Source organism: Anomaloglossus baeobatrachus, chromosome 1 (assembly GCF_048569485.1).
Source record: "Anomaloglossus baeobatrachus isolate aAnoBae1 chromosome 1, aAnoBae1.hap1, whole genome shotgun sequence".
In the NCBI taxonomy this organism is placed as follows: Eukaryota; Metazoa; Chordata; class Amphibia; order Anura; family Aromobatidae; genus Anomaloglossus; species Anomaloglossus baeobatrachus.
This window is the reverse complement of record NC_134353.1, coordinates 964,525,103-964,543,785: the sequence shown is the minus strand read 5'-3', so window position 1 is coordinate 964,543,785 and position 18,683 is coordinate 964,525,103. Positions and strand designations below refer to the sequence as shown.

The 18,683-nt window shown below is 49.1% G+C and overlaps 1 protein-coding gene across 3 annotated transcripts in view; it reads right to left on the bottom strand.

Moving 5' to 3' along the window:
* The window catches only part of IL11RA (interleukin 11 receptor subunit alpha), a 224,043-nt gene that overhangs the window by 3,955 nt on the left and 201,405 nt on the right, over positions 1-18,683 (bottom strand). For 2 of the 3 annotated variants that reach the window (XM_075330060.1, XM_075330043.1), the window contains exons 6-12: positions 12,232-12,395; positions 11,982-12,145; positions 11,742-11,898; positions 11,341-11,409; positions 10,908-10,998; positions 6,809-6,888; positions 6,024-6,548 (exon numbers count right to left, since the gene is read on the bottom strand). In XM_075330060.1, the coding sequence (XP_075186175.1) occupies positions 6,343-6,548; positions 6,809-6,888; positions 10,908-10,998; positions 11,341-11,409; positions 11,742-11,898; positions 11,982-12,145; positions 12,232-12,395 (931 nt within the window). In that variant the 3' untranslated portion in view covers positions 6,024-6,342. Of the gene's footprint in view, positions 1-6,023; positions 6,549-6,808; positions 6,889-10,907; positions 10,999-11,340; positions 11,410-11,741; positions 11,899-11,981; positions 12,146-12,231; positions 12,396-18,683 lie in introns of those variants that run through there. The other variant, XM_075330052.1, reaches the window with a different exon arrangement.

Here is an 18,683-nt window from a genome sequence, read left to right as displayed (position 1 = left end):
GCCCCAATGTATACAAAAAAATGACCAGAGAGGGGCAAATATACTGTACAGACCAAATATTTGGACACACCTTCTCATTCAAAGAGTTTGTCGTCACCGGAAATGGTCTTCACTTCACAGGTGTGCCCTGTCAGGTTTAATAAGTGGGATTTCTTGCCTGATAAATGGGGTTGGGGCCATCAGTTGTGTTGTGCAGATGTCTGGTGGATACGCAGCTGATAGTCCTACTGAATAGACTGTTAGAATTTGTATTATGGCAAGAAAAAAGCAGCTAAGTAAAGAAAAACGAATGCCCATCATTACTTTAAGAAATGAAGGTCAGTCAGTCCGAAAAATTGGGAAAACTTTGAAAGTGTCCCCAAGTGCAGTGGCAAAAACCATCAAATGCTACAAAGAAACTGGCTCACATGAGGATCGCCCCAGGAAAGGAAGACCAAGAGTCACCTCTGCTGCGGAGGATAAGTTTATCCGAGTCACCAGCCTCAGAAATCTCAGGTTAACAGCAGCTCAGATTAGAGACCAGGTCAATGCCACACAGAGGTCTAGCAACAGACACATCTCTAGAACAACTGTTAAGAAGGAGACTTTGTGCAGCAGCCTTCATGCTAAAATAGCTGCTAGTAAACCACTGCTAAGGACAGGCAACAAGCAGAAGAGAACACAAGGAATGGACATTAGACCAGTGGAAATCTGTGCTTTGGTCTAATAAGTAGAGTTGAGCGCGGTTCGAGGTTCTCCAGTTCTAAGCTCGAGTGATTTTGGGGGCTGTTCGAGATCGAACTAGAACTCGAGCTTTTTGCAAAAGCTCGATAGTTCTAGATACGTTCGAGAACGGTTCTAGCAGCAAAAAGCAGGGCTTTTTACAGCTACAGTGTGCAGGAGCCATCGCTGGCAGCCTGCCAGAAGCTGGTAACCAAGATAAACATCGGGTATCCAACCAAAGCGCTTTGGTTAGTAACCCGATGTTTATCCTAGTTACGTGCAGGAAGCCCACACTTCCCCGCTCAGCTCGCTCCGCCCCCTCCTGCCCGCGGCATGTACACATTCACACACACACACACACACACACACACACACACACACACACACACACACACACACTCTCTGCACACATGGCCCCGCTCGGCTTACCTGCGCTGATGAAGTCCCGCCATCCCGACCGACCTCAGCGCTGTCACTGTCCTCCATGGCCGCCGCTTGTCACATCACCTCTCGCTTCCGACCCGAGACTGACTAGCGGTGACGTCACGGGCCTCTCGCGATATTTGGCTGTGAAGGCGCCGGTCATTGAGCTCAGTGACAGGGGCTGTCGGCAGTGCTGGAGATCAGCGCAGGTAATGTACCTCGCTGACAGCAGCACTTGTCATGCCCTGCAGTGACCTGGGCTGACCCATTGATGTTAGCTCAGGTCACTGCACTGCTCTCCCAGCCAATGGGGAACATCCTGCTCTTCATTGACTGGGACAGTGTGAATCGTCATGGCAACCCCTTGGATTACACCAGACCTGGATTTGTTTTTCATTCTAATAAATTGGTTAAAGAGGGAATGTTTTGGGGAGTGTTTTTTCAAATAAAAATGTGTTTGTCGTCTATTTTTTTTTATTACTGACTGGGTTGGTGATGTCGGGTATCTGATAGACGCCTGACCTCACCAACCCCAGGGCTTGATGCCAGGTGACATTACACATCTGGTATTAACCCCATATATTACCCCGTTTGCCACCGCACCAGGGCGCGGGATGAGCTGGGGCGAAGCACCAGGATTGGCGCATCTAATGGATGCGCCACTTCTGGGGCGGCTGCGGCCTGCTATTTTTAGGCTGGGGAGAGTCCAATAACCATGGACCTCCCTAGTCTGAGAATATCAGGCCCCAGCTGTCTGCTTTACCTTGGCTGGTGATCCAATTTTGGGGGACCCCTACGTGTTTTTTTTTTTTTAATTATTTATTTAATTTAAAATAACAGCGTGGGGTGCCCTCAGTTTTGGATTACCAGCCAAGGTGAGGTTGCCAGCTGTGGTCTGCAGGCTGCAGCCGTCTGCTTTACCCTAGCTGGCTACAAAACTAGGGGGAACCCTACGTCATTTTTTTTTTTCATTCTTTGGCTAAATACAAAGCTAAGCACCCCTTAGTGCCACATGAAAGGCACCAAAGGGTGCTCCACTTTTTCTCCACTTATTCTCCACTTATTCTCCACTTTTACTCCACTTTTACTCCACTTTTTCTCCACTTTTTCTCCATTTTTTTCTCCACTTTTTCTCCGTTCTTTTTCTATGGTCGGTCTACCCATTAGCTCTGCCATGCATAGTGTAGCTCTACACCTACTGCACATGTTACTTTATGATTGACATCTCTTTCGTACCAGAGCTGTCTAAGTCTACTCTGACCCCATATTTGTCATTACTATATTGTCCTTGTACTGTATTATGACATTTGTATCATGTGTTTCATTTCTTGCTGTGTTGCAATTTTTTTGCTGCATCCCAATTGTACCTCTACATTGTTCGAGTTTATGTTATTGTTCTCTCACTCTTATGTGATACTGATTATTGTCATTTTTCATGATTACATGCAGATAAGTCCAATCTGACGAAGGCTCAGGCCGAAACGTCATTTGTAACTTGTTTTGGACAAAAACATATATGCTTATGAAAAAAATTTTTTTCTTAATACGGACCAATAAAGAGTGATTTTGCATTACTATCCGTTGTGACTTACTGACTTAGTCTGGGAGATTTAGAGTGCCGAGGTTACTCACTAATTTTATCTAATATTACCTCTGAGCACCTATATACCAGTGAGCAGAGCTTCCTCTACAGTAGTTCTCCTGATTAGGCATGCCCTTACCTCATGAGCAGGGCATTGCAGCTTTGGTAGCAACCATTACGACATGGACTCTGCTGCTGTGGACCCGAGAAGAGTGAGTGCAGATTCATTGCACCCACACTCCTCACATGAAGGGTCCGCACTCCTAGAAAATGGGGGATACGTTCCCTGAGTGTCTCCCCCCCATATTTTAGACGGTCCAGAGTCGTCGTGGGACCCCTTTATTTTTTTTCTTACAATAAATTGGTGAAAGAGGAAATGTTTTGGGGACTGTTTTTTCAAATAAATTTCTTTTGTCGATTTTTTTTTGTTTTGTTAGTACTGACAGTTTATGATGTTGGGTATCTAATAGACGCCATGACATCACAAACTGCTGGGCTTGATCTCAGGTTACTTTACAGCTAGTATCAACCCGATTTATTACCCCGTTTGCCACTGCACCAGGGCACGGGATGAGCTGGGGTGAAGCGCCAGGATTGGCGCATCTAGTGGATGCGCCACGTCTGGGGTGCCTGCGGCCTGCTGTTTTTAGGCTGTGAAGGCCCAATAACTATGGACCTTCCCACCCTGAGAATACCAGACCACAGCTGTCCGCTTTACCTTGGCTGGTGATCCAATTTGGGGGGGACCCTACTTTTATTGTGTAATTATTAATATTTATAAAATAATTATAAAAAAGAGCCTGAGGGGACCTCCACATTGGATCCCCAACCACGGTAAAGCTGCCAGCTGTGGTTTTCAGGCTACAGCCGTCTGCTTTACCCTAGCTGGCTATCAAAAATGGGGGGACCCAACGTCATTTTTTTTTTTAACTATTTTTTAAATAGAAAAAATTAATGGGCTTCCCTGTATTTTGATTGCCAACCAAGGTAACGGCAGGCAGATGGGGGTGGCAACCCATAGCTGTCTGCTTTATCTGCGCTGAGAATCAAAAATACCGCGGAGCGCTACGTCATTTTTTTAAAGATTTATTTTTACAGCACTGTGATGTCCAGCAATCAAAATACAGGGAAGCCCATTTTATTTTTAGTTATTTAAATAAATAATTAAAAAAAATATATATGGGCTCCCGCTGCATTTTTTGTATTGCTAGCTAAGGGTAATCCAAGCAGCTACTGGCTGCTAACCCCCACTGCTTGGTGTTACCTTCACTGGCAATGGAAAATCCAGGGAAGCATTTTTTATTTTTTTTGCCAAAAAACTACAAAAAAAGGACGTGAGCTTCGCCATTTTTTTGTATGCTAGCCAGGTATAGCAGGCAGGTGCTGGAAGAGTTGGATACAGCGCCAGAAGATGGCGCTTCTATGAAAATGCCATGAAAATGCAATTCGCAGCAGTGGGGCCCAGAAAGCTCAGGCCAACCTGTGCTGCGGATTCTAATCTCCAGCTGCCTAGTTGTACCTGGCTGGACACAAAAATGGGGCGAAGCCTACGTCATTTGTTTTCTAATTATTTCATGAAATTCATGAAATAATAAAAAAAGGGCTTCCCTTTATTTTTGGTTCCCAGCCGGGTACAAATAGGCAACTGGGGGTTGGGGGCAGCCGTACCTGCCTGCTGTACCTGGCTAGCATACAAAAATAGGGCGAAGCCCACATAATTTTTTCAGGGGGCAAAAAACTTCTGCATACAGTCCTGGATGGAGTATGCTGAGCCTTGTAGTTCTGCAGCTGCTGTCTGTCTGTATGGAGAAGAGCAGACAGCAGCTGCAGAACTACAAGGCTCAGCATACTCCATCCAGGACTGTATGCAGAATTTTTTTGCCCACCAAAAAAATGACGTGGGCTTCGCTATATTTTTGTATGCTAGCCAGGTACAGCAGGCAGCCACGGGCTGCCTCCAACCCCCAGTTGCCTATTTGTACCCGGCTGGGAACCAAAAATATAGGGAAGCCCGTTTTTTTTTAATTATTTCACTTATTTCATGAAATAATTAAAAAATAAATGACGTGGGCTTCGCCCCATTTTTGTGTCCAGCCGGGTACAACTAGGCAGCTGGGGATTGGAATCCGCAGCACAGGTTAGCCCGAGGTTTCTGGGCGCCTCTGCTGCGGATTTCAGTCCGCAGCCGTCCCAGAAAATGGCGCTCTCATAGAAGCGCCATCATCTGGCGCTGTATCCAACTCTTCCAACAGCCCTGGAGCCGGGTGGCTTGTTGGGTAATCATGAGTTAATACTGGCTTTGTTTTACTAGCCAGTATTAAGCCAGAGATTCTTAATGTCAGGCACGTTTGACCCGGCCATTAAGAATCTCCAATAAAGGGTTAAAAAAAAACACCACACAGAGAAAAAATACTTTAATAGAAATAAATACACAGACACATTAGAGACTCCATCTTTATTACCCCCTGTCAGCCCTCCACGATCCTGCTCTTCTGTCTTCTTTCTTTCTAGTGTAGTAGTAGTGACGATTGTAGTGAGGATAAGGTTCACCAGCTCATCACTTGGGGCTGGGGAACCTCATCCTCAGTACAATCCTCACTACAATCGGGAAGCAGCGTGCAGCCTTCACTCCGTGAGTGATCAGTGCTGGCTGTCAGCGGTAACGCTGACAGACGCGTTACCATAGCAACGGTGCTCTCGGAGCCGCGGTTAGCGGTGACGTCACCGCTAACTGCGTTGCTATGGCAACGGTGATCTCCGTTAATGACCGGCTGTGTCAGCCGGTCCCTAACGGAATGGGGAGTCGACCGTGTGCTAGAGCATGTCGCCGGTACACGGCGATACACATATGTGCACCGTGTACCGGAGAGATGCACTCGCAGGTCCTACATGACGTGTCATAGTCATGTGACCAGTCTGTAGCCAATGAGATAATAGCCACGTGACTGGTCACATGGCTATTTTGACGTCACGATAGGTCCTGCATCTCTGCTGGCAGTGCCGTCACCGGGGGGATTCAGCGATCATCGGATGGAATAGCGGCAGGAGACAGAGTGCAGAAGGGATCGCGAGGACCGGTAAGTGTTATGGCAATGTTTATTAACTGTTTGTGTACATTTATAATGCATTTTTATGTGTTTGTGATTGCCTCCCATTATAGCCTATTGGCTCGAGTTCGGTTCGTCGAACGTTCGACGAGCCGAACTCGAACGGGACCTCCGTTCGGCGAACCGACCTCGAGCCGAACCGGGACCGGTTCGCTCATCTCTACTAATAAGTCCAAATTTGAGATCTTTGGATCCAATCACCGTGTCTTTGTAGAAAAGATGAACGAATGGACTCTACATGCCTGGTTCCCACTGTGAAGCATGGAGGAGGAGGTGTGACGGTGTGGGGGGGATGCTTTGCTGGTGACACGGTTGGGGATTTTTTCAAAATTGAAGGCATACTGAACCAGCATGGCTACCACAGCATCTTGCAGCGGCGTGCTATTCCATCCGGTTTGCATTTAGTTGAACCATCATTTATTTTTCAAACAGGACAATGACCCCAAACACACCTCCAGGCTGTGTAAGGGCTATGTGACTAAGAAGGAGAGTGATGGGGTGCTACGCCAGATGACCTGGCCTCCACAGTCACCAGACCTGAACCCAATCGAGATGGTTTGGGGTGAGCTGGACCGCAGAGTGAAGGCAAAAGGGCCAACAAATGCTAAGCATCTCTGGGAACTCCTTCAAGACTGTTGGAAAACCATTTCCGGTGACTACCTCATGAAGCTCATCAAGAGAATGCCAAGAGTGTGCAAAGCAGGAATCAAAGCAAAAGGTGGCGACTGAAGAACCTAGAATAGAAGACAGATTTTCAGTTGTTTCACACTTTTTTGTTCAGTATTTCATTCCACATGTGGTAATTCATAGTTTTGATGCCTTCAATGTGAATCTACAATTTTCAGAGTCATAAAAATAAAGAAAACTCTTTGAATGAGGTGTGTCCAAACTTTTGGTCTGTACTGTATGACAAAGACCCGCAACATACGAGAGACGCAGAGGATCCGTGATATAGAGGACTGAAGAGGGTCCGTGTGCCGCAGACAACACTTACTGGGCAGGGTCTTCAGGTGGATGGCCGTCAGGAAGTTTGTCTTTATCCCTCCATCTTTTACCGTCCTCCCAACTCTTACACTGAAGAAGAAAGACAAGAAATCAGGAAATAGGAGTCAAAACCGATGATAAACTGCACAAAATAATCATGAAAAACTCTCAAATATCTCAGATGTAAAAATTCATCATGAAGCAGTGACATCCGGAGTAAGGGGCACTTTGCACACTACGATATCGCAGCTGCGATGTCGGTGGGGTCAAATTGAAAGTGACGCACATCCGGCATCGCATGCGACATCGTAGTGTGTAAAGCCTAGATGATACGATTAATGAGCGCAAAAGCGTCGTAATCGTATCATCGGTGCAGCGTCGGCGTAATCCATAATTACAGTGACGCGACGGTCCGATGTTGTTCCTCGCTCCTGCGGCAGCATACATCGCTGTGTGTGAAGCCGCAGGGTCGAGGAACATCTCCTACCGGCGTCACCGCGGCTTCCGTAGGATATGCGGAAGGATGGAGGTGGGCGGGATGTTTACATCCCACTCATCTCCGCCCCTCCACTCCGATTGGCCGCCTGGCGTGTGACGTCGCTATGACGCCGCACGACCCGCCCCCTTAACAAGAAGGCGGATCGCCGGTCAGAGCAACGGTCGCAGGACAGGTGAGTCCATGTGAAGCTGCCGTAGCGATAATGTTCGCTACGCCAGCTATCACCACATATCGCTGCTGCGACGGGGGCGGGGACTATCGCGCTCGGCATCGCAGCATCGGCTTGCGATGTCGCAGCGTGCAAAGTACCCCTAAGAGTCACAGAAAAACCACACTCACTGACATAAATAACCGCTCAGCCCCCATAAACAATAACGCCATACATGAACATCTACTATAATACTGCTCCTATATACAAGAATATAACTACTATAATACTGCGATCTATGTACAGAATATAACTACTTCAGTTATAGTTATACAAATGTCACATGTGTCCATGTTATTCACAGCTTTGTGTTGTTTTATACAGATGTGTGGTTTCTGCCTCCTGTAAATTCAGTGACAACAGTGCAGCCTGTGGTTTCTGCCTCCTGTAAATTCTCTCAGTGGCAGCAGTGAAGCCTGTGGTTTCTGCCTCCTGTAAATTCTCTCAGTGGCAGTAGTGAAGCCTGTGGTTTCTGCCTCCTGTAAATTCTCTCAGTGGCAGCAGTGCAGCCTGTGGTTTCTGCCTCCTGTAAATTCTCTCAGTGGCAGCAGTGCAGCCTGTGGTTTCTGCCTCCTGTAAATTCTCTTAGTGGCAGCAGTGTAGCCTGTGGTTTCTGCCTCCTGTAAATTCTCTCAGTGGCAGCAGTGCAGCCTGTGGTTTCTGCCTCTTGTAAATTCTCTCAGTGGCAGCAGTGTAGCCTGTGGTTTCTGCCTCCTGTAAATTCTCTCAGTGGCAGCAGTGCAGCCTGTGGTTTCTGCCTCTTGTAAATTCTCTCAGTGGCAGCAGTGCAGCCTGTGGTTTCTGCCTCTTGTAAATTCTCTCACTGGCAGCAGTGCAGCCTGTGGTTTCTGCCTCTTGCAAATTCTCTCAGTGGCAGCAGTGTAGCCTGTGGTTTCTGCCTCCTGTAAATTCTCTCAGTGGCAGCAGTGTAGCCTGTGGTTTCTGCCTCCTGTAAATTCTCTCAGTGGCAGCAGTGTAGCCTGTGGTTTCTGCCTCCTGTAAATTCTCTCAGTGGCAGCAGTGCAGCCTGTGGTTTCTGCCTCCTGTAAATTCTCTCAGTGGCAGCAGTGTAGCCTGTGGTTTCTGCCTCCTGTAAATTCTCTCAGTGGCAGCAGTGCAGCCTGTGGTTTCTGCCTCTTGTAAATTCTCTCAGTGGCAGCAGTGCAGCCTGTGGTTTCTGCCTCCTGTAAATTCTCTCAGTGGCAGCAGTGTAGCCTGTGGTTTCTGCCTCCTGTAAATTCTCTCAGTGGCAGCAGTGCAGCCTGTGGTTTCTGCCTCTTGTAAATTCTCTTAGTGGCAGCAGTGCAGCCTGTGGTTTCTGACTCTTGTAAATTCTCTCAGTGGCAGCAGTGCAGCCTGTGGTTTCTGCCTCTTGTAAATTCTCTCAGTGGCAGCAGTGCAGCCTGTGGTTTCTGCCTCCTGTAAATTCTCTCAGTGGCAGCAGTGTAGCCTGTGGTTTCTGCCTCCTGTAAATTCTCTCAGTGGCAGCAGTGCAGCCTGTGGTTTCTGCCTCTTGTAAATTCTCTTAGTGGCAGCAGTGCAGCCTGTGGTTTCTGACTCTTGTAAATTCTCTCAGTGGCAGCAGTGCAGCCTGTGGTTTCTGCCTCCTGTAAATTCTCTCAGTGGCAGCAGTGTAGCCTGTGGTTTCTGCCTCCTGTAAATTCTCTCAGTGGCAGCAGTGTAGCCTGTGGTTTCTGCCTCCTGTAAATTCTCTCAGTGGCAGCAGTGCAGCCTGTGGTTTCTGCCTCTTGTAAATTCTCTCAGTGGCAGCAGTGCAGACTGTGGTTTCTGCCTCCTGTAAATTCTCTCAGTGGCAGCAGTGCAGCCTGTGGTTTCTGCCTCTTGTAAATTCTCTCAGTGGCAGCAGTACAGCCTGTGGTTTCTGCGTTCTATAAATTCTCTCAGTGGCAGCAGTGCAGCCTGTGGTTTCTGCTTTCTATAAATTCTCTCAGTGGCAGCAGTGCAGCCTGTGGTTTCTGCCTCCAGTAAATTCTCTCAGGGGCAGCAGTGCAGACTGTGATTTATGCCTCCTGTAAATTCTCTCAGTGGCAGCAGTGCAGCCTGTGGTTTCTGCCTTATATAAATTCTCTCAGTGGCAGCAGTGCAGCTTGTGGTTTCTACTTCCTGTAAATTCTCTCAGGGGCAGCAGTGCAGACTGTGATTTATGCCTCCTGTAAATTCTCTCAGTGGCAGCAGTGCAGCCTGTAGTTTCTGCCTTATATAAATTCTCTCAGTGGCAGCTGTGCAGCCTGTGGTTTCTGCCTCCTGTAAATTCTCTCAGTGGCAGCAGTGTAGCCTGTGGTTTCTGCCTTATATAAATTCTCTCAGTGGCAGCAGTGCAGCCTGTGGTTTCTGCCTTATATAAATTCTCTCTGTGGCAGCAGTGCAGCCTGTGGTTTCTGCTTTCTACAAATTTTCTCAGTGGAAGCAGTGCAGACTGTGATTTATGCCTCCTGTAAATTCTCTCAGTGGCAGCAGTGCAGCCTGTGGTTTCTGTCTTATATAAATTCTCTCAGTGGCAGCAGTGCAGCTTGTGGTTTCTACCTCCTGTAAATTCTCTCAGGGGCAGCAGTGCAGACTGTGATTTATGCCTCCTGTAAATTCTCTCAGTGGCAGCAGTGCAGCCTGTGGTTTCTGCCTTATATAAATTCTCTCAGTGGCAGCTGTGCAGCCTGTGGTTTCTGCCTTATATAAATTCTCTCAGTGGCAGCTGTGCAGCCTGTGGTTTTTGCCTTATATAAATTCTCTCAGTGGCAGCAGTGCGGCCTGTGGTTTGTGCTTTCTATAAATTCTCTCAGTGGCAGCAGTGCAGCCTGTGGTTTCTGCCTTATATAAATTCTCTCAGTGGCAGCTGTGCAGCCTGTGGTTTGTGCTTTCTATAAATTCTCTCAGTGGCAGCAGTGCGGCCTGTGGTTTCTGCTTTTTATAAATTCTTTCAGTGGCAGCAGTGCAGCCTGTGGTTTCTGCTTTCTATAAATTCTGTCAGTGGCAGCAGTGTAGCCTGTGGTTTCTGCCTCCTGTAAATTCTCTCAGTGACAGCAGTGCAGCCTGTGGTTTGTGCTTTCTATAAATTCTATCAGTGACAGCAGTGTAGCCTGTGGTTTCTGCCTCCTGTAAATTCTCTCAGTGACAGCAGTGCAGCCTGTGGTTTCTGCTTTCTATAAATTATCTCAATGACAGCAGTGCAGCCTGTGATTTCTGCCTTTCACTCTTCTTGTGTTTGAGTTTTGGCAGAATCCTAGTAAAAGAGTACCCTGAGAACTGAATGTACAGAGGCGTCCGCTCCGCACTGACAAATTACAGAGACCCCCAGAGTCTGCGGAGAGTCTACATGGAGAACAGAGGAAGAAGCATCTGTCTTAATGTGCGGAGCAGCAGCGCTGCTGTAATCTTCCTACTCACCAGATGAGGGCGCCAATAGCTAAAAAGACGACAAGCACGATGAAAGCGAAAATCCCCAGCGAGATCATGACGGCCACTTTCTCCACGGGGTCTGCGGGCGATAAGACTGCAATCAGTGCACAGTATAGCGCATCTCTAGCCTCACTGGTGGTCTCTGACGTCAGGAGACGCTTTGTGCCATGTCTGTGTGTTGCTGCACTGGATACGGACCCCTTCATATTAATACAGGGGAGTACCCCCATGAAGAACACAACAGTCAAGCGCTTCCCAGACTAGAATGGCAGATAGCAGAGAGCAATAGATTGCATTTATCTGCTGAGCACACGGAGAGGAGACAATCAGCAAGTCCAACATCCCTTAGCAATAAGGGTAATCTCAATAAATCTCCGTGCCGCGATCACGGCGGCAGCCGGTGCAATAACCAGGATCTTACCGATCGGTTCCTTCACTTGAGGCTCCGGCTCTTCTGTAGTGGTTTCATTACTGACCTCTGAGACCGACTCTGGGGGGAGCAGAGAAGAGACAGAGTCACAGGGATGTAGTGCAGAGTAGGAAGAGGTCCGACCGTGCCAAGGCCAAAGGGCACCGGGCAACCAGGACCTACGTGACCTCTTTGGATACGGTGTCTCTACACTTCCTGCAGCCTCTATGGCTTTATATGGAAGTTCCTCGGGGGTGGGGCAGTAAGTTATCTGTATGGTCTGATTGGTTCATGATGGGAGGTGATGGTGTTACACAGCTACACTGCTAGTGTGACCATCTACAGGACCTCCACTAGGCAGGTTGAGGATGACTGCTGGTGGCCACCATCACGTTGCCATCTTATGCCCTCACCTGGTGTCTCTGTACTGGTCCACGGCGTGGCCCTGGCTTCCATGCTCCATTCACTCCAGTTACCGGCATCAAGGAAATCTCTGGCGCTGACCTGCACAATGTGCTCCAGGCCCATGAACGCGTCTGTGATGATGTCCGTCAGGTTGGCTGTCTCCACCTGCCCCAGAGGAACATGAGACCAATGAGAATGTGCAGTCATTGACCTGTATTGTCCAGCGACATGCAGGACCATGTTCTTACCGTGGACCACAACATGTGCAGTACTGGTCGGTATTGTAGACGGAACTTCAGCTGGAAATGTGGCTCCTGGGGCCACGTGGATGGATAAGCCCAAGTGACCCGCAGCCGTCTGGGGGCATGAGGAACGGGCTCCGCTGACAGGATCTCAGGAGGATCTGGCTTAACTACAGCACAAAAGAATGAATGTCAGTAATTGTGTAACGACTTGTGCAGAAGCCCCCCGGCATCATACGCGGATGACCCCCCTCACCTATAGACTGCACATTGAACTCCAGGATCCGGAAGCTGGAGCCCAGCGGGTTCTCCTCCGTAATGTTCATCTGATAGGACGTCCACAGCTTGGAGTTCCTCACGGAGCACAGGTTAGGATGTCGGACGTCCTGCAGACAGATCTCCGGGTTGTTCCTGTCCACCCTGAAAAATAACGGGATCATATATAACCGCACTCTACGAACATCCAAGCAGAGAGGGACCCCGAGAGGAGCGAACGTCCCCTCTTCTACAGGTCTGAAAACACAGATACAGGCAAAGTTACCCCTCCCCCATATTCGGATTATTAGCAACATTTACAAACTTTCTGCCGTTTACAAAAAAAAAATGTAAAATCCAACTAATACCACAAGGAATGTCTCCAAATTCAGGACAAAATACAGCTCCTACTGACCCCTGTCATCTCAGGATTATTCACCCCCTAATAGAATCCCCCATGAAAGCTATGAATCTCCAGCACTGGATGGAATAATCCCTGTCGTCAATATGTTCATCAGATGCCGGAGATCACACACATCAAATACCCGGACTGGCCCACCAAATACCCGGACTGGTCCAACAAATACCCAGACTGACACATCAAATACCCGGACTAGCCCAACATATAGCCGGACTGGTCCAACAAATACCCAGACTGGCACATCAAATACCCGGACTGGCCCACCAAATACCCGGACTGGTCCAACAAATACCCAGACTGACACATCAAATACCCGGACTAGCCCAACATATAGCCGGACTGGTCCACCAAATACCCAGACTGGCACATCAAATACCTGGACTGGCCCACCAAATACCCGGACTGGTCCAACAAATACCCAGACTGGCCCACCAAATACCCGGACTGGCCCACCAAATACCCGGACTGGCCCACCAAATACCCGGACTGGCCCACCAAATACCCGGACTGGCCCACCAAATACCCGGACTGGCCCACCAAATACCCGGACTGGCCCACCAAATACCCAGACTGGCTCATCAAATACCCGGACTAGCCCAACATATACCCGGACTGGCCCACCAAATACCCAGACTGGCTCATCAAATACCCGGACTGGCCCACCAAATATCCAGACTGGTCCAACAAATACCCAGACTGGCTCATCAAATACCCGGACTAGCCAACATATACCCAGACTGGCTCATCAAATACCCGGACTAGCCCACCAAATACCCAGACTGGCTCATCAAATACCCGGACTAGCCCACCAAATACCCAGACTGGCTCATCAAATACCCGGACTAGCCCACCAAATACCCAGACTGGCTCATCAAATACCCGGACTAGCCCACCAAATACCCAGACTGGCTTATCAAATACCAGGACTAGCCCAACATATGCCCGGACTGGTCCAACAAATACCCAGACTGGCTCATCAAATACCTGGACTAGCCCACCAAATACCTAGACTGGCCCATCAGATTCCCAGACTGCTCATCAGATTCCTGGACTGGCTCACCAGATTCCCGGACTGGCCCATCAAATACATGGACTGGCTCATAAAATACCCGGACTGGATCATCAGATTCCTGGACTGGCTCATCAGTTATCAGGACTGGTCCAACATATACCCAGACTGGGCCAACATTTATCAGGACTGGCTCACTCATCAAATAACTGGACAGGTACAGTATATACACTGACTGGCCCATCAAATACCCAAAATGGTTCAACATATACCCAGACTGGCCCATCAGGTACCTGGACTGGCTCATCAAACACCAGGACTGGCCAATCAAATACCCAGAATTGCCCTTCAGATGGACCAGATGCGTCCCACATACACCCAGACTGGCTCATCAAATACCAGGATTTGTCCAACATATACCCAGACTGGTTGTGAAATACATGGTTTGGTTCAACATATACCAGGACTTGCCCATCAAAAACCTGCATTTGCCCATCAAATACCCAGACTGGTCCATCAAATACAAGGACTGGCCCATCAGATACCTAGAGTTGCCCATCAGATACCCAGACTGGCCGATCAGATACCCAGATTGGCCCCTCAAATACTCAGCCTGGCCCAATATATACCAGGACTGGTCCAACATGTATCAGGAATGGCTCCTCAAATACCCGGACTTGCCCCTCATATACCCGGACTAGTCCAACATATACCCAGAATGTACAAATCCTATAATTCTATGGACTACCCAAAAATTACAAAAAGAAATAATAAAAATCAAGCTTTACTGAATAGATACACAAACAACAATTAAAAAAAGGGGGGGGGGGGTTAGATAGTGGCATATTGCAGACTAGTGACACATGGATATGGCATAAGGGACAATGGCAGTGAATGTGAGTGATATTATATAATACAAGTACTTTGCCACTGTAATCGCACCACATACAAAAAGCTGTGTAAAATAAAGATGTACAAAGTGCGAGCAATTAGAGAAATACAGAAATAAGTGTTTTATTACCAGAAGATCAAATAATGGACATAACCACAAGAGGGAGAGCCGGTTACAATCAATTAATATATGACTGCTGCTGGCTGTGACTAAGAAAAAATCACAAACATTTACAACAAGAGTTCTCAGATATTTTTGAATTCTCAAAGTCACAGCAAGGAAAAAAAAAGAAGAAATATAGTACTTAATGCAATAAATAATCGCTTGCTAAATATAAATAACAGTCTTGTATCTTAGAAATCTCAACACTCTAGCAATGGAGAAGTAGTCACTTAATGTATAATTACGAAATCATCTAAAGACACCAGCACCCCCGACGCACGTTTTGCAGCAGTGCTTCTTCGGAATGGGTTTAACCATATATATCCGGACTGGGATATCAAATACCCGGACTGGAATATCAAATATCCGGACTGGCACACAAATACCCGAACTGGCACATCAAATACCCAGACTGGCACATCAAATACCCGGACTGGCACATCAAATACCCGAACTGGCACATCAAATACCCAGACTGGCACATCAAATACCCGGACTGGCACATCAAATACCTGGACTGGCACATCAAATACCTGGACTGGCACATCAAATACCTGGACTGGCACATCAAATACCTGGACTGCCTCATTGAATAACCGGACTGGTCCAACATAACCCAGACTGGTCTAACATATACGTTGACTGGCTCATCAGATATCTGGACTGGCCCAACATATACCCGGACTGGTCAAACATATACCCAGACTGTCTCATCAAATACTCGCACTGGCTCATAAAAATACCCGTACTGGCTCATCAAATATCCGGTCGGGCTCATTAAATAGCCAGTCGGGTTCATCAAATAGCAGGTGAGGCTGATCAAATACCTGGACTGGCCATCAAATACCCGGAATAGGAAGAAGATCCTTTAGCCGTGAATATTCTCAGAGATAAGCCGCAGCCAGAGCTCGTAGTCAGCCAACCACACTGAGTGACTGCACAGAAGTCTGAAAATCATGAGCTGAATTTACAATGGGAGGAGGAAGAAAGGAATAGGAATGGCCTAGAGTGGAGATATAGGAGGCCCCGAATTGTAACTTTATGAAGACACAATTACGTCAGGTGAGTGGACACGTCCCACATTTGGTTTTACTTTTAGGACCTTTGAGGTGAGGTGAGGTGGAGAATGTGCGAGCCCACCATATGACATATGGAGATTGGTGCTGCCCATGTTACACATAGATAATAAAATGGAAGAGATGGAAGGGACTTCCAGGGCCATCGGGTCCAACCTGAGAGTGCAGGTTTTCCTAAATCATCCCAACTATATGTTTCACTGGCTTCCTCATCTTTGACTACCCTCACTACCTCCCGTGGCTGTCTGTTCCACTTTCTCCGACTACCCTCACTACCTCCCGTGGCTCTCTGTTCTATTCTCTGACTGCCCTCACTACCTCCCGTGGCCACCTGTTCCACTCTCTGACTGCCCTCACTGCTTCCCATGGCCGTCTGTTCCACTCTCTGACTGCCCTCATTGCCTCCCAAGGTAGCTTGTCCCTCTCTCTGACTGTCATCACTACCTCCCGTGGCTGCCTTTTCCACTCTCTGAGTGCCTTCACCACCTCTCGTGGTAGCCTGTCCCTCTCTCTGACTGCCCTCACTGCACCACATGGTAGCCAGTTCCACTCTCTGACTGCCCTCACTACCTCCCGTGGCCGCCTGTTCCACTCTCTGACTGCCCTCACTATCTACCGTGCTAGCCTGTCCCACTCTCTGACTGCCCTCACTACTTCCCGCAGCTGCCTGTTCTATTCTCTGACTACCCTCACTACCTCCCGTGACCGCCTGTTCCACTCTCTGACTGCCCTCACTATCTACCGTGCTAGCCTGTCCCACTCTCTGACTGCCCTCACTACTTCCCGCAGCTGCCTGTTCCACTCTCTGACTGCCCTCACTATCTACCGTGCTAGCCTGTTCCACTCTCTGACTGCCCTCACTACTTCCCGCAGCTGCCTGTTCTACTCTCTGACTACCCTCACTACCTCCCGTGGCTGTCTGTTCTATTCTCTGACTGCCCTCACTGCCTCCCGTGGCCGCCTGATCCACTTTCTGACCGCCCTCACTGTCAGAAGGTTTTTTCTAATGTCTAATCTGAATCTCCTTCCCTTTAGTTTCCTCCATTGCTTCTTGTACTTCCTTGTGCTAATGAGAACAGGGTGGTTCCCTCTGCACTGTGACCGCCTTTCAGACATTTGTAGACCGCTATTAAGTCTCCTCTCAGCCGTCTCTCTAGTCCTTTTAGCCGTTCTTCATATGACGTGGTGTGCAGAGCTTCTACCGTCTTGGCTGCTCTTCTCTGGTGTGATATAAAGGATGGAGTGGATGGAGATCTCATGTTCCTCGGGCCGCGGTGCTTGCACCAGACGACATCTAGAAAACCACCACGAGCCGCGTATATCCCAGTATGGGGCGAGCAGAGCTGTCCACAGGGAGCCGTGAGTCAGGGCTACTCAATAACCACAGTAGACCAACCACAAAGAGGGTCCGACCCACAGACCACAGCAGTCAAGGGGCGCCCACAAAACACCACTGGAGGGAAGCCGGAGGTCCGCACCACCCCAACGTCACCAACACGGACAAATCCGCAATGGGCATTGTAGTCTGGAACTGGTGGAACATATCAGGGTGGATCAGAGAAAAGATGTGAGAGCCAAGAAATGCACAACTACAACTCCCAGGATCTTCTGAACACCTGTACTGGCCGAGTCCTGCCAACAGCTGAGGGGTCGTTACAGTGGGAAACAATAAATACTTCAGAGGACAGAGCAGAGTGTTAGAATGGTGAAGGCGTCCACTGAAGAACTAAGAGGGGACCGCAAACATGGTGAGGAATGGAGACACCGGGATGGTGCAGACCTGTCCGTATCCACAACTCTGCGGTGTATGATGCGATATCACACAGCGGCTCTGGATATCTCGGGGGGGGTCACATACTTATTAGTGGGCGGCATTATACTCCATTCCTGCAGCACAACACAACGTCTGCTCTGCTGCTCAGGGCACGAGGCCAAGACACAAGGGATGAAGACCTAGACTCCAGCTGTGGCCAGAACACGAGCCGCTCCTGGAGCCACGGGGTTAATGAGGGCCCTGGGAGCTTCCATTCACTGACACCATGACCAGACCCTGAGTCACCGACATTTGTCTCATAGAAGGAATCTGAGAAGGATCCAAAAATCTGATTAGATCACATTAAACCCGAGGAGGCACAGAATCCAGCGTGGAGGTGAGCGGAGGAGGCACAGAATCCAGCGTGGAGGTGAGCGGAGGAGGCACCGAATCCAGCGTGGAGGTGAGCGGAGGAGGCACCGAATCCAGCGTGGAGGTGAGCGGAGGAGGCACCGAATCCAGCGTGGAGGTGAGCGGAGGAGGCACAGAATCCAGCGTGGAGGTGAGCGGAGGAGGCACAGAATCCAGCGTGGAGGTGAGCGGAGGAGGCACAGAATCCAGCGTGGACGTGTGCGGAGGAGGCACAGAATCCAGCGTGGAGGGGAGCGGAGGAGGCACCGAATCCAGCGTGGAGGGGAGCGGAGGAGGCACCGAATCCAGCGTGGAGGTGAGCGGAGGAGGCACAGAATCCAGCGTGGAGGTGAGCGGAGGAGACACAGAATCCAGCGTGGATGTGTGCGGAGGAGGCACAGAATCCAGCGTGGAGGTGAGCGGAGAAGGCACAGAATCCAGCGTGGAGGTGAGCGGAGGAGGCACAGAATCCAGCGTGGAGGTGAGCGGAGGAGGCACAGAATCCAGCGTGGAGGTGAGCGGAGGAGGCACAGAATCCAGCGTGGAGGGGAGCGGAGGAGGCACAGAATCCAGCGTGGAGGGGAGCGGAGGAGGCACAGAATCCAGCGTGGAGGGGAGCGGAGGAGGCACAGAATCCAGCGTGGAGGTGAGCGGAGGAGGCACAGAATCCAACGTGGAGGTGAGCGGAGGAGGCACAGAATCCAGCGTGGAGGTGAGCGGAGGAGGCAC